The sequence below is a fragment of the Macaca thibetana genome, chromosome 12 (genome assembly GCF_024542745.1).
Source record: "Macaca thibetana thibetana isolate TM-01 chromosome 12, ASM2454274v1, whole genome shotgun sequence".
Lineage (NCBI taxonomy): Eukaryota > Metazoa > Chordata > Mammalia > Primates > Cercopithecidae > Macaca > Macaca thibetana.
The window spans coordinates 11,803,452-11,817,305 of NC_065589.1; the positions used below are offsets into that span (position 1 = coordinate 11,803,452).

Below are 13,854 nucleotides of genomic sequence, written 5' to 3' on the forward strand. Positions count from 1 at the left end.
TAAATCCTAGCCGGAAGCAGAGGCCAAATCGGGAGTGCTTTCTTGGGTGCCCTGAACTTCAGGGTGACTGCTCTTGAAATCACCATTACAAAATTATCACTGAGACACGGAAAGAGATCCGACCTGACCAACTCCATCTTGCTTCTAACCTTCAAGCTGTCCTTGTTCATTCCTGGGTGTAGGTGGAACTAACTTTGGGAGGAACTTAGTTTATAGTTTAAAACCAAGATGGTAACAGCCCTTTCCCAACAAACGCCTTTCTTGCCTGGGGACTAGACTGCCAAAAGAATAGAAATTATGGTTTAGGAGTTATGTAGCTGGAGGCTACAAGATTCTGACCCTCCCCAAATCGCTCCTGGGGATAACATCACTATTGTGAAACCTAAGATCAGTGCTAGAGCTATCTTGCAGACCCTGCACCTGATGGATCAGCTGGCACCACACAGGATAAGCTGGCTCATCTGATCTTGTGGCCACCATCCAGGAACTGACTCAGGGCAAGAGGATGGCTTCGACTCCCCATGATTTCATCTCCTACCCAACCAATCAACACTCTCGACTCATTAACTCCCCACCCACCAAATTATCCTTAGAAACTGTGATCCCAGAATGCTCGGGGATACTGATTTGAGTAATAATAAAACTCTGGCTTTGGGTGAATTTACTCTTTCTCTGTTGCAATTCCCCTGTCTTGGTAAATCGGCTCTCTCTAGGCAGTGGACAGGGTGAACCCATTGGGCTCTTACCCACTGTGCTTCACTGTCCTGGCAGTCCTGACCTCACTATGTGAGGGTGGAAGGACCGAGACACAGCCACACTCAGCACCGCCTGGGCTGGTAGCAGGGTTCAGCAGGCACTAGCTGTAACAGTGGCTACAAAGCACGGTGGCACAAGCAGGGAAGGTACCAGGATGTTTATAGCACTGTAAATGCCAGTGAGTGGCTGTGCTTTCATCCATCAAACAGGGTGATGAGTCAAGGCAAGCAGTGTCCTGAAGGTCATGTTACACATGTGACACCCAGTGGTTTTTCCAAGCAAGCATGTGTTAAGCCAGGCACTCTCCAAGGTTCTCACAAACCCTGGCTTATTTAGTGCTCACAGAAGGCCTAGGAGGTAGCTCTTACTCTCTCACGCCTGCACAGAGACAAGGAAAGCAGGCTGGGAAGAGGGGGAAGCACATGTCCTGCCATTGCACTTGGCTTCAATGCCTGCATGAACTTGACATTTCATCTCTCACATTTTCAAAATGTAGTAATATTTAAATTGACAGGTTCTTTCACTGAGACAGTCTTAAAGCTTTGTCCTTCACAACTGCAGGTCTGGGTCAAAGACCCAACTCTTACATGAGGAATAAAGGATTTGCTGTCTTCCTGGCCTCAGTGACATTCCCATGTATGTCAGGGAGAAACCATCCGTGGTGTCCATAGGGATAGCCACTCGCCCAGGCTTCCTCCCTCGCACCTAGGGTGGTCTCAGGGACCCTTTCCTCAGGAACTGTGACTGGATGCAGGTGACAGAAGCCATGTGGCAGTGGCATGGGGTTCTCCTCACTTCACAAACGCTCCCAAGTGGTGAGTCCAAGCCTGGGCTGGGCTGTGTCCAGGTTGGTACCAAGCCTCTAGGACGCTTTCACCTGCACTCAGCAACCCCAGAGCCCAGCAGTTGTCCTCCTGGTCCTGTCTCCATGCCTGGCTGGTGGTGGTCTGGGGCGGACTGAGCAGGGTGACACCATGTGTATTGCTTCTTCCCTTGACTCTCTCAGGGGGGCCGGCGCCACCAGTCCCTGTACTGGTGTCCCTTAGAGTCGCCCAGTGAAGTGGGAGGAGTGCGTTCTCATCACCACCTCTCTGGGCACCAGGCTCAGCCAGTAGCTGCCTCTTGCAGAAGCACCTCCCATTCTTTCCAGGGCTCAAGGAGTGCCTCCCTTTGCGATGCACCCCAAGGCAGGAAGACCTGAGTCCTGCACTCAGTGAGGGAGACAGAGGCTGCCACCGCCATAGGAACAGAACAGCTTTCAGGCAGAGGGACCCCCAAACATCACCTAGGGACTCTTGAGTGTCCACTTTCCAGGCTGAGGCCCTGCGGCGGGGACAGGCCCTAGGGGCAGCAAGGACAGGCCCTCTGACTGGCAGACAGGGCCTCAAGTCCTGCACAGGCCTTGGACACAGCAGGGACAGGCTCTGGGGCAGCAAGGGACAGGCTCTCACGGCCGGGCCGCAGGGACAGGACCTCAGGGCAGCAGGGACAGGCTCTGAGGCCGCAGGGACAGGCCCCCTTGGGAGGTCTGAGGAGGGCTGGGCCACAGTCTTGGCCGTGGGCAGGCGCCTGCTCTCAGGACTCCCCAGGGACCCCTGGTTGCTTTCCCAGGCTCCAAGACCGCAGCCCTGGGGCGCCCCCGCCTGGCTCCCGGAGAGTCCGAGGCTCTGGGCCGCTGGGGGTCTCCTTTGGGTAGGGACAGCCTGGGGCGGTCGCGGGCCGTAAGGAAAGGGCGGCCTCCTCCCCAGCCGCCGGGGCCCTCTGCAGGGACGCGGCCCAGTGAAAGCCGCAGACCTGGGAGCCCGGGCCCGCCGCTGCGCTGGGCTGAGCCCTGGGTGGGGCCGTGGGTGAAAGGCGCCCTACGCCGTCTTCCAACCTGGCCACGCCCTACCTCGGGGTGCGGGGACGCGTGGACAGGCCGCGGGGATGCAGGCGAAGCCCACAGCCCAGGCTCCACGCGGGTGGCCATCGGCGTGGCCTCGGTGAGCTCCGCGGGACCTGGCAACCCAGCGACGCCGCCGTCCGTCCGGGCGCGCCCGGGAGAGGCCCACTTCGGCCCAGGCACACCTCGGGGCTGCGCGCCCCGGCCCCGCTACCCTCCGGGAGCGCGCGCTTGGCCCTTCTCCACCCCAGCGGCTGGGGTCGCCCGCCCCGCAGGGCGCCTCCCGGTGTGGTCCCTACGGCAGCCCCATCTGGAGTCTCGGGCCCCACCCTAGACCGCCGGACCCCCGATGGGTGGCGTGGACCCTGCAGTTTGAGAAGCCTGCTCCGAGCCTGGCCCTGGGCCCAGCAGGGAGGAACGTTCCGGTTCTAACCTGTCAGGGGACAGTGGCAAATCGCCAATCGGCGGTCCTGTGACTGCTGATCAGAGCAGATGGGATTCCGGGACCCTTGGCACTGCTCCTCGGGCCCCAACAACGTGCTCTGGAGGTTCTGGAGGAAGCCATGCATTTGGAAGAGGGCGCAGAGGGCTGCACTAATGAAAAGAGATGTCGGCTGGGCGAGGTGGCTCATGGCTGTACTCCCAGCACTTTGGGAGGCCGAGGAGGGGCGGATCACCTGAGGCAGGGAGTTCGAGACCAGCCTGGCCAACATGGAGAAACCCCATCTCTACTAAAAATACAAAATTTAGCCGGGCGTGGTGATGTACGCCTGAAATCCCAGCTACTCGGGAGGCTGAGGCAGGAGTGAACCCAGGAGGCGGATGTTGTGGTGAGCTGAGATCCCGCCATTGCACTCCAGCCTGGGCAACAAGAGCGAAACTCAGTCTCAAAAAGAAAAGAAAGAACAGAACAGAACAGAACAGAAAAGAAAAGAAAAGAAAGGCAAAGAAGGAAGAAAGAAAACAAAAAGGAAGGAAAAGAGATGTTGCAGCCATCTCTCTGCTACCTACTGCTGTGTGGTCTTGGCTTAATCTCTCTGTGCCTCTGTTTCCTCCTCTGCAAAATCAGAATAGAGTACTTGTGCTTCTGAGTGTCCTGAGGACTGAGTGAATTATCCCTCGCGAAGCCTTGGTAATCACTCACCAAGCATTAATGAAGATTTTTGACTGTTAATGAAGAACTTGAATGAATGGGGAATGTGCTGTCATGGGTGCTTTAGGAAGATGTAGTTGGATTTCTCAGATGAATAAGGACAACGTTAGCAAAGATTTACCTATCAGTTACCAGAACACTTAAATGAAATCTGTACGTATTCTGCATGGTTTCCTCAGAAAATTGCATTTCTGTTTCCTAAGAAGGGAAACGAGCTTTCTTGTAATTTTAGAAGGCTTGCTCTAATAGTTTCAAGGATGTTTGACTTGCAACCTTGAAACTAGAGTGTTTTAAGGCAGAACATGATTTGCTTTCGATTGGATGGGGGAGGAGCCCAGATAAGGGTGATTCCCACATTGCTGGCTTAAAAAACCAGGAGGCAGTGGCACCCTGAGCTTTGGGGTCCTGATGGGTGGGCCTCCATCTAGTTCTGTTTTGGACACAGTGCAGGTGAGATTGTTGTTGACATCTGTGTGCTGTGGCCACTGGGCAGTTGGTGTATTAGTCTGTTCTCATGCTGCTAATAAAGACATACCTGAGACTGGGTAATTTATAAAGGAAAAGAGATTTAGTGGACTCACAGATCCACATGGCTGGGGAGGCCTCACAATCATGGCCAAAGGCGAAAGGCACGTCTTACATGGTGGCAGACAAGAGAGAACTTGTGTAAGGGAACTCCCTTTTATAAAACCATCAGATCTTGTGAGACTTACTCACTATAGGAGAATAGCATGGGAAAGACCCACCCTTATGATTCAATTACCCCCCACTGGGTCTCTCTCACAACATGTGGGAATTATGGGAGCTACAATTCAAGATGAGATTTGGGTGAGGACACAGTCAAACCATAACAGTTGGGAAGTGAATTCTGGAGAAGGTGCTGCGTGTGCTGCTGCATCCCCAGATGGCCCTGAAACCCCCGTGCCCTTGTACTTGGTAGCATGAGCAGGGTGTATATCATCGCCCCCACCCCAGCCATTTTTTCCCACCTTTTCATTATGAAACATTTCAAGCATACAGAGAATTGAAAGAATTTTACAGGAAAAAAAAATATAATGGAAAAGAGCAAATCTTCATGAAGAAAAATTGTAAATAATTTATGTAGGTACTCCATTCTCAGGAAGGTGGAGGATACCTCCCTACTTGGTAGGTGTGGGCTGCGTGGAGTGACTTCCTTCCTTACAGAACTGAAAGAGGGAAAATAAAAAGTAATTGTGGAGAAACCTGACCAACATAACCTCAGCCGGGCGATCAAGGTCAACATCAACAGGGAGAAGTCATGTCCATAGCGTGTACCCTTGATATGACGTGATAAAAACAGCACTTTAGGCCAGGTGCGGTGTATCACGCCTATAATCCCAGCACTTTGGGAAACTGAGGCGGGTGGATCGCTTGAGCTCAAGAGTTTGAGACCAGCCTGGGCAACATGGCGAAATCCTGTCTCTACCAAGAGTACAAATAAGCCTGGAGTGGTAGCACGTGTCTGTGGTCCCAGCTATTCAAGAGGCTGAGGTGGGAGGATTGCTTGAGCCTGGGAGGCGGAGGTTGCAGTGCGCTGAGATCACACCACTGCACTGCAGCCTTGGTGACAGAGTGAGGCCCCATCTCAAAAAAAAAAAAAAAAAAAAAAAAAAAAAAAAAAAAAAAAAGCACTTTATCTGTATGGTCTTCCTCCCAAACCCCATAATCTCATCCTAATCATGAGAAAAACAGCAGACAAATCCCAGTCGAGGGAGATTCCACAAATACCTGACCAGTACTTTTGAAAACTGTCAGCAAAAACCAAAGTCTGAGAAACTCTCAACTAAATAGAACATAGGACCTGGATGGGATCTGGGAACAGGAAAAGGACATCAGGGAAAACATAAGGAGCTCAGAATAAAGTATGGACTTTACCTAATAATAGTGTATCCATATTGGTTCCTTAATTTTAACAAATATACCACAGTCATGTGAGATGTTAATAACAGGGAAGATGGGGTGCAGAGTATATGGGATCTTTCTGTGTCATCTTTGCAACGTTTTCTGTAAATCTAAAACTCTTCCAAAAACTGAAGTTTATTAGCAACCAAAACAACCATATACCTACCACCTAAACTCTACCTTTCACATGTTACTCTCACACATCTGTCCCGCCCTGTGTCACTCTTTTCTTCTTTTCTTTTTTTTTTTTTTCTTTTTTCTTTTTTTTGAGATGAAGTTTTGCTTTTGTTTCCCAGGCCGGAGTGCAAAGGCGCAATCCCGGCTCACTGCAACCTCTGCCTCCCAGGTTTAAGCGTATCTCCTGCCTCAGCCCCCCAAGTAGCTGGGATTACAGGCATGCGCCACCACGCTCGGCTAATTTTTTGTATTTTTAGTAGAGACGGGGTTTCTCCATGTTGGTCAGGCTGGTCTTGAACTCCCGATCTCAGGTGATATGCCCGCCTCGCCCGCCCAAAGTGCTGGCATTACAGGCTTGAACCACTGCGCCCGGCCTCTGTCATTCTTTTCATAACCCCCTTAGACTACCCCTGCCTTTTTGCTTAAAACGGCATCCAGGAAGCTCAGGGCAGTTGGGTTCACGACATCCCAGGGTCTCTGTTGTTGCCCAGATTTCCCTGGGAATGCTCCATTCCCTCCGCTAGCTCAGTGCCTGCTAAAAACAAGGAGCTCTACTGCCACCCAGTGGACTTTTAAAAAAATGAAAGCAAGTTGACTGCAGGAAAAGCTGAAGGGCACCCCGCAAGGCAGAGGGGCCGCTTCAGGTGTCTTTAAGCTGCCTCAGCACCATTAGGTGGGCTCTGCCTCCACACAGACCCTCGCCCTCTCTCCACTGTCCCCATCCAAATTCTTATCTCAACCAGGACGTTTCATAAAATTCTGGCACCAATTCCCAATTGTGCAATCATTTTGTTGGGCTAGACTATACCTTTCAAGTCTTTTTTTTTTTTTTTTTTTAAGGCGGCAAAACGTGAGAAAATCTGGAGTTTTCCGGTTTTGCTAGCACGTTTATGACCATGAAGAACTATCTGGGAGCAGATGGTGTGTCCTATCCGGCTGCTTTTGAAAGGATACGAGTCAGGGGGCATTGGCTGACTGGGGAACAGCAAGCCTATGTCGAGGGTCTCAGAACAGCTTCTTCAGGCAGCAGGAGCTGTGGTCAAGAGTGGCTCTGCTGAGCTGGGCTTCTCCCTACCTGGTGTCAGGCTTTGATGCATACTTGGGGACCAGCCTCTCTTAAATATTGAGGCGAGAGACAAGAAGGATGCTTCCAGAAGGGCAGGCAGCCCTGTGTGCTGTCCCCCTGGCCTCCTCTTTCAGGAGACAGGCCTCTCACCTGGCTGACCACGGGAATGGCTGTGAGTTAGAAGAAACAAAACGAGCATGTCTTCGTTTGGGTTACCCCAGAAGCACACCCTCAGATAAGGGTTCCAATGTTGGTAATTATTTCGGACACGATCCCAGGAGACACTACAGAGTGGGATGTGAGCCGGGGATGGAAATAATCTGACGAAAGGTTTCTAACAAGTTGGTTAATGCAGTGGGCGTCAGAGCTCAGCCCTGCTGCGGGCGCTGGAAGGCAGGAGTGCAGCTGTCCCAGCTGGGGGCCAAGGACACTGGGGTATTTATCCACCAGCCATTGTCATCTTCATCAGCTAAGGGCTGCTTCTGGGGACAGTCACTCCTTTATTTGGGGCCAGAGGAGAGCGCTGAGGCAGGGTCACAGGTATTCATAATAAGCAGAAGCGAGTGTCAAGGACAGGGTGTGGGGCCCTAACAGGGCTCTCTTAGTGTTTAGATGACACAAGTTGGCACCCAACCCTACCTCATGCCCCGGATCTTCAAAGGAGCAAGATCCCAGAAACCAGCAGGTCCTCAATGTCTTAGATTGAGCCCAGGACCACACAGAGATTCAGCTAATCGTGAAAAGGTGCTCCTTGGATTAGGAGGGGACTTGGTGCAGAGGGACCCTCACTTCCTTTTTCTCCACACAGGTGAGGACTTAGTTAAGATGATGGGGATATATGCAAAGGTCCCCATGAATGTGTGTAAGCAGTGTTTCCGGGGAGGGGTATTTGTTCCCTGGGACTGGTTTAGGCTAGAGGGGACTTGAGGTCTTCAAGCTGCAGCCCATGGGGAAGAAGGAGGGAGTCACCAGTGGTGCAGTCTTGCCTGGAAACTTCCTCTGGGCAGAAGCCTCTCCAGCTGGCCTGCGGCTCCTCCTGCCTTTGCACGCCCGTTGCATTTCAAAGAAACAAGACTCAGCTACCAAAACTTAGAGCTAGACCACGCGGTTTCCACGGAACACCAAGATTGAGGTGATAATCAATTATTACCAAGGGAAAGGGGTTCTTATGAGCTAAAGCTCATCTGTAAAACCTGTCAAATCTTGTGCAGAATGTTGAAAAAATGTCAATCTTTTCCAGAAATCTCTGGGGTCTTACTACTGAAGTGCTACCTAGAAAAAATAAAGTTTTAACAAATTGCAAAAGATGAAGTCCTCTGCATAGCAACCAGGGGGTCACTGTCCTTGGAGATTTAGCTCCAGGTGAACGGGCCATCAGGTGGAACCTGCCCCACCTGCCAGCCACAGTGGGGACGGGCACTTGGCTGCCAGTTCTCAGACATGAGCAAGGTACACTGTAAGGGCACACACAGCATGAAGCCCTAATACAGCTGTGCAGTGACACAGCCTTGTGCAACCACCACCATCCTCTTCAGTGTGAATGCTGGCGGCAGGATTCCTGGAGGTTCGAAAGCTTAAGGTCCTTATTAGGCACTTCTTGGGTCTTCAGTGCTTGGTGGCAAAGGTGTGTTGGCTGACCGCAAGCGGACTGTCAGCGGGTGAAAGCGTACGGTATTAGTAGTGAAAAGCTCCAGTGGGTCTTTCTGCAGGACTGAGATTGCTGAGTGGGGAGAATCTTACCGTCCTTCATGTCTTCTAGAAACCAGCTGGTCAGTGAGGACACAGCCATGGCCAGGGAGAAGACTCCCGACACATCCCAGAGCACCTGAAGGGCGGTGTGTCCTGGGCCGCCCGCTCTTCCCGTAAAGGACAACTTTGGCTCATCGGCAGGTGGGCTTTCTTCATGACCTCGAGCGGCTCTAGCCTCCAGCATGAACAAGGTATTGGATACTGACTGCAGCCTCAGAGCACTCCCCGATCAGGACCTTGCTGGAGCCTAACCAGGAAGGCTGCGTGAGAACTGCACTACTCCTGAACTGCCTGAAGCGCAATGTTCTGGGGCTTCTTTGGCAAGGGGAGGAGGGCATTTGATTGGTGATTGTGGTAGGAAGTGGAATTTGAGCTGAAGCATGAATCCAGTCCTCAGCCTGGTGATCCTTGGAAGTGGCCAAGTCACAAGTTATGACTTAATGGGCCCTTGTCACCTTTGGGGAACTACAACATACAAGTAGACCAAACTACTTGGCAGAAATAACAAATAGGACACTGTTACTTAGATGAAGTGTTTTTGGCAAGAGCATGTCCCTTGCCTTCACTCCAGAGAATAAAGATTTCATTTACGGACAGGGGTTAAAGTTGAGGGCAGGGTTGTGCACTACGGATTACGAGCCACCCTGGCAGACAGACGAGGGACATTCTTTACAGTGCCAGAGTTCTTGTTCCTGCTTCCATTGTCCCCTCGCCTTCATGATCATTTCACATCAGTAACCTGTGAATACTCCAGGTCGAGTGTTCTAGTTTAGCCTTGCAGTGTTGATAACAGCGGGACACAGAATCAAAGAGAGGATCCACTCCTCAAAACGTTAGGGTCTAAGAAACGGTGCCATTAAAGGGTATAATTTTACTCAGGAAGGGTAAGGAAAACATGAGCATGAAGGTGGTTGGGGGGCGGGGGCGGCGGCGGAGTGAAGCCCCTGAACAGGGAAAAAGGCAGACAGGAATGGGTGTTAACTGTCCCTCCGCTTTCAGTTGGTGACAAAATTCAGGCTTGTGTGTCTCCTGATGAAGCTGTTCACAGTAACACAAATGCAACTGTCTACAATACATCATAAAGACAGACAATGCTGTTTCTTCAAAATTTTATTTTAATTTAAATTACAGGGCCAGCCAGATATTCTGATAAGAAATTCACTTTTCCTTAGGAGAAAGAAAATGCTTTCATGGCATTGTTAACAAATGTATACATCTCCACTTTTTTAAGGGTTAAAAATCACATTAAGTAACTGCCTTATGTAAAATTAAACCTTTATAACACAAAAAGAAACCACTTCCAGTATAATAGTCTTGGTAATATGAATATATTAAACGATCATAACTTCAAATGCAACATTTCAACCTTAAATGTTTTCACATTGTTTTGCTTAAAAACAAAACCCAAGAAGTCTGAACTACCTTCAGATTCCAATGCAAGAGTAACACATTAATGTTGTCTCTGACACACTGCACCCCCTCACTGTCTTCCACCTAAAAGGCTACAACATCATTGCCAAAGTGGAAGCTGTTTTACTGTGTAAGTTCTACGAATGAGCTTGGCAAGAAGGCATTTCTTCCACCTGGTGTCGCCCATGTTTTTACACTAGCTCCACACACAGCGCTACACCACAAAAGCCAGGACACCGCATCACGGCCACGTCTGCCCTCCTAAACATCTAAGAGATTTTCTTTCCGAGGAGACTCGATTGCCTTATTTCACACAGATTCTGGTAAAGACAGTCTCAGGAAACGCCAATCATGATGCAGACTGCCATTTTAACAAAAATAAAATATATCTGTATTTTCTGGAGCTATTTTCCTAACTGATGTTCTTGAAGGTTTTAAAACCTGCTGAAACAGCAATTGGGAGGCCCATTTTACTGGCCAATATATAATTCCATTAGTAAGAGAGGCTAGCAAAGAATAATCATATCAATTTCTTCAGCTGCAGCCATGCTGAATTTGAACTGGCAAACTGATTTGTAAGTTGTTAGTTGTGATCTTCGTATCACTAAAATGAACAGATACCATTCTAATAACTTTACATAGATAAGAGTCTAGAAGACATTGTTCTGCCGTGGTCACAGTAACAAAAAAATGGTGCAAAATCAGTTACTTTATAAATACTGATAATTTGCAGCATTAAGGAACAGGACATAAAAAAAATAAATTTCCCCATAGGACACCTATGACTAGGAAGTCTTCTTTTCCTAAGAGAAGCCAAAGTTTTAATTATTCAGTTCACAACTATTGTACTGGATTACTTAGTCTAAGAAAGAAAAGGTGCTCTACAGAGGTTTCCCACACACACAAAGAATCAGCATTAATTTAGCATAATCTCTATCATTCACAGATCTGGCGGATTCATTAACTCATTTTAAATGAATAAGGCCAATAGGATGCAGGAAGGTGTGGCTGACTGAGCTCCAGGGCTGTATCGCAGCTTACTGATGGCACCCCATTAGGTAACTGAATACAAAGGATTGGTTTACTTTTTTTTTCTTTTAATGCTGTGATACTTAAATGTTAAATCAGCATTTTCATGTGATCTGAAGTATTTCAATTACATATGAGCATTCATTGTTTTTTTGCAAAAACTCAGTATTAGGTAATAGTTACATACTACTACAATGACATTCCTCTGCTGTACAAATTAAACCATTTAAAAGAAATGAGCATTCTAAGAATTATATACAAAAGAAACCTGTAAGCAGTGTTGAAATGAAATGCAAGGTGTCATTGCTAGCTCTACTTTTTAAAATATCTTCGAAAAGTAAAATTAACAAATACCCTTCAACATATCCAGGTTTACAAGTCTCAAGAAAATCAAATGTCAAAAAATTCTAGAAAGCTGTGAAAAGCATATATACATTTTCCTTATGATCTTATGAGGCTTCTTTACACTTTTGAGAAGTTGCTAAGTTTCAGTATCAATTTATTCGCATGTCAACTTTATCTGCCCCCAAACTCCCATTTTGGATACAGTTCCCCTCTGATTTCAGATAAAGCTCTGCGTCATTTTCCTTCAGCGAAGGGGTACGATCTGACGCAGGGATGCCAGGTGTGCACTTGCCACACTGCACTCAGATCGCCAACAAAGATAGGTGCAAACACATAGGTCTAATCTGGTATCAATGCCCTCTTTCCTAAACCACACTCTCATCCATACATTTGCCTTCATGAACCCAGCCATGTTCAGAACTCCCGTAGTACTTCGAATTCTGAAATGACACAAAGATCAAGAGAAAGCCCACATGTGCCCTAGTGTGCAAGCAGCAGCAGCTACGATTTCCAACCTGGACTGAAAAACAAAAGGGTAAAATGAAAAACCGTTCACTTAACAGCAGATTAGCAGTAATGTTCCTCATGAATCAGTAAGAGTGCCTGATGCTGAATAGCTAACAGCAAACGCTGAATTTGGATTTAACATAGATGTTTATTGGAGATTAAGCTTCTTGCTGAGCTGGTCTCTTCAAATCCCTGATCTGTTTAACTAAATAGGTCTTCTCGTCGTTAAACTGCTCATCCTCCGTCCTGTCATTCTGAAACTTGCTGAGGAACTCTATGAGTTTGGTCTGGTTCTTGAGGAGGATGTCTAGGATGGGCTGTGTCTTGTTAGGATTGGCTACAAACACCTGCATGGGGAGAAATGCACGTGAGGCACAGAGAAAGAAGAAAACGCAGCCACCCTGAGCTGCAGCCACAGCGCAGGAAAGCACAGAGCTACGCTCTCCTGGGGTGGCGCTGAAGTCAGGGTCGTTAGGTTTTGCTGTAGACGGCCTTATTTTACAACTGAGAGAAATAATTACATGTTTTAACACTAATACGACTGATAAACTCATTCTGCCAGCCCTGCAACACAGTGTGCAGTATTAAATACAGACTCTGATTTTAGAATAAAACGGGCAGAAATTATTTCTCCGCACAAGAGGTCAGACTGGATTTTAAGAATGACACCTCCACAGCAAGCATTAAGAAATGCTTTTGTTTTGCAGTTAATAATCTTCTAGGCCAAAGATAAATGACACTCCTCTATAAATAAACTTTCTTGTTCCCAAATCCAAATAGTAACCCCTGTTTCCAGGTCTACCTTTCTGTTTAAAAGTCATAGCACACAAATATGAAAAGTGACTGAATTTAATTAAGTCACCTGGATTACCAAAGTGAGGCTAATAATTTCCGTCATTTGCAAATGAAAGACGACGATCAATTCTAGTGGACAGTGTCACTGGTGGTTCTATACTCTACCTTAAAAACGTGAAAGGCCTCAAACTGGATGTTGCGACTTTTGTCTCGCAGCAGGTTCATCATTAATTTGAGGTTCTCAGGTTTACTGATGTATTTTGTCATAATTGTGAAGTTGTGTCTATCTAGTAGTAGTTCACCGAGAAGCTGAGAAGACATTTAAATAATTACTCTTACATTGTTGTTAAAATTTAAGGAAAAATCAAAGTTTAAAAAAATAATTTATTTCATAATCATCATTAAGTATAGCATATTAGTAGGCACTCAAAAGACTGAAGAACTGAACTGAATTACAAACTAAAAGCTACCAAGGGCCTTCTCTCTGCCACCTGAATGCTTTCCTACCTTTCCCTGAGGAGATGAAATCTACAGGAGGCCTGACGCTGCTCTCTGCAGAGGATGTTCAAGATGTCCCCTCCGCCCTGAGTTGGAGACTCTCAGAGCCTCCCCTTTAAGCATGCATTTGTGTTAGAAACTATTCAGAAAATGGTCAAAAGCTATTGATTATTCCTGTTAACTAACCACTAACCTTAGCTTAATTTAAAATAACTATTTTAAAATTTTATTTAGCGGGACTTTCCAGGATGAAGGGTTTTGTGTCCCAAGTTTTCCATACATGAACCCTGCACTTGCCACAGGTACCATTTTATCACAGCTAATTCAGAAAGGTTTACACAAGTGAGTATTTTTCTGCTCCTTCTTAAGTCTCCTGAAGATAATCCAGGGTTTTCTTACCGACCCTCATTATCACTAGTTATACCAATTACGCTAAAAAACATCTGTTTACTTCAGGGTTTACTAATTTCTGGAAAGTTGGTTGTATCATGTAAACTCACAACTTTTAAACTGTCATTGCTTACTCTTTCCTAAAACCAGCAGTCACTTCTTCAGGTTGTCAAC

The 13,854-nt window shown here is 47.6% G+C and overlaps 2 protein-coding genes across 2 annotated transcripts in view; both read right to left on the bottom strand.

Moving 5' to 3' along the window:
• Positions 1-13,854, bottom strand: part of ITM2C (integral membrane protein 2C) — a 350,051-nt gene that overhangs the window by 46,391 nt on the left and 289,806 nt on the right. The window lies entirely within an intron of this gene.
• The window catches only part of CAB39 (calcium binding protein 39), a 76,751-nt gene continuing 72,695 nt past the window's right edge, over positions 9,799-13,854 (bottom strand). Inside the window, exons 8-9 of the mRNA XM_050751144.1 lie at positions 12,958-13,101; positions 9,799-12,344 (exon numbers count right to left, since the gene is read on the bottom strand). Of these exons, the coding sequence (XP_050607101.1) occupies positions 12,156-12,344; positions 12,958-13,101 (333 nt within the window). The 3' untranslated portion in view covers positions 9,799-12,155. The remainder of the gene's footprint in view (positions 12,345-12,957; positions 13,102-13,854) is intronic.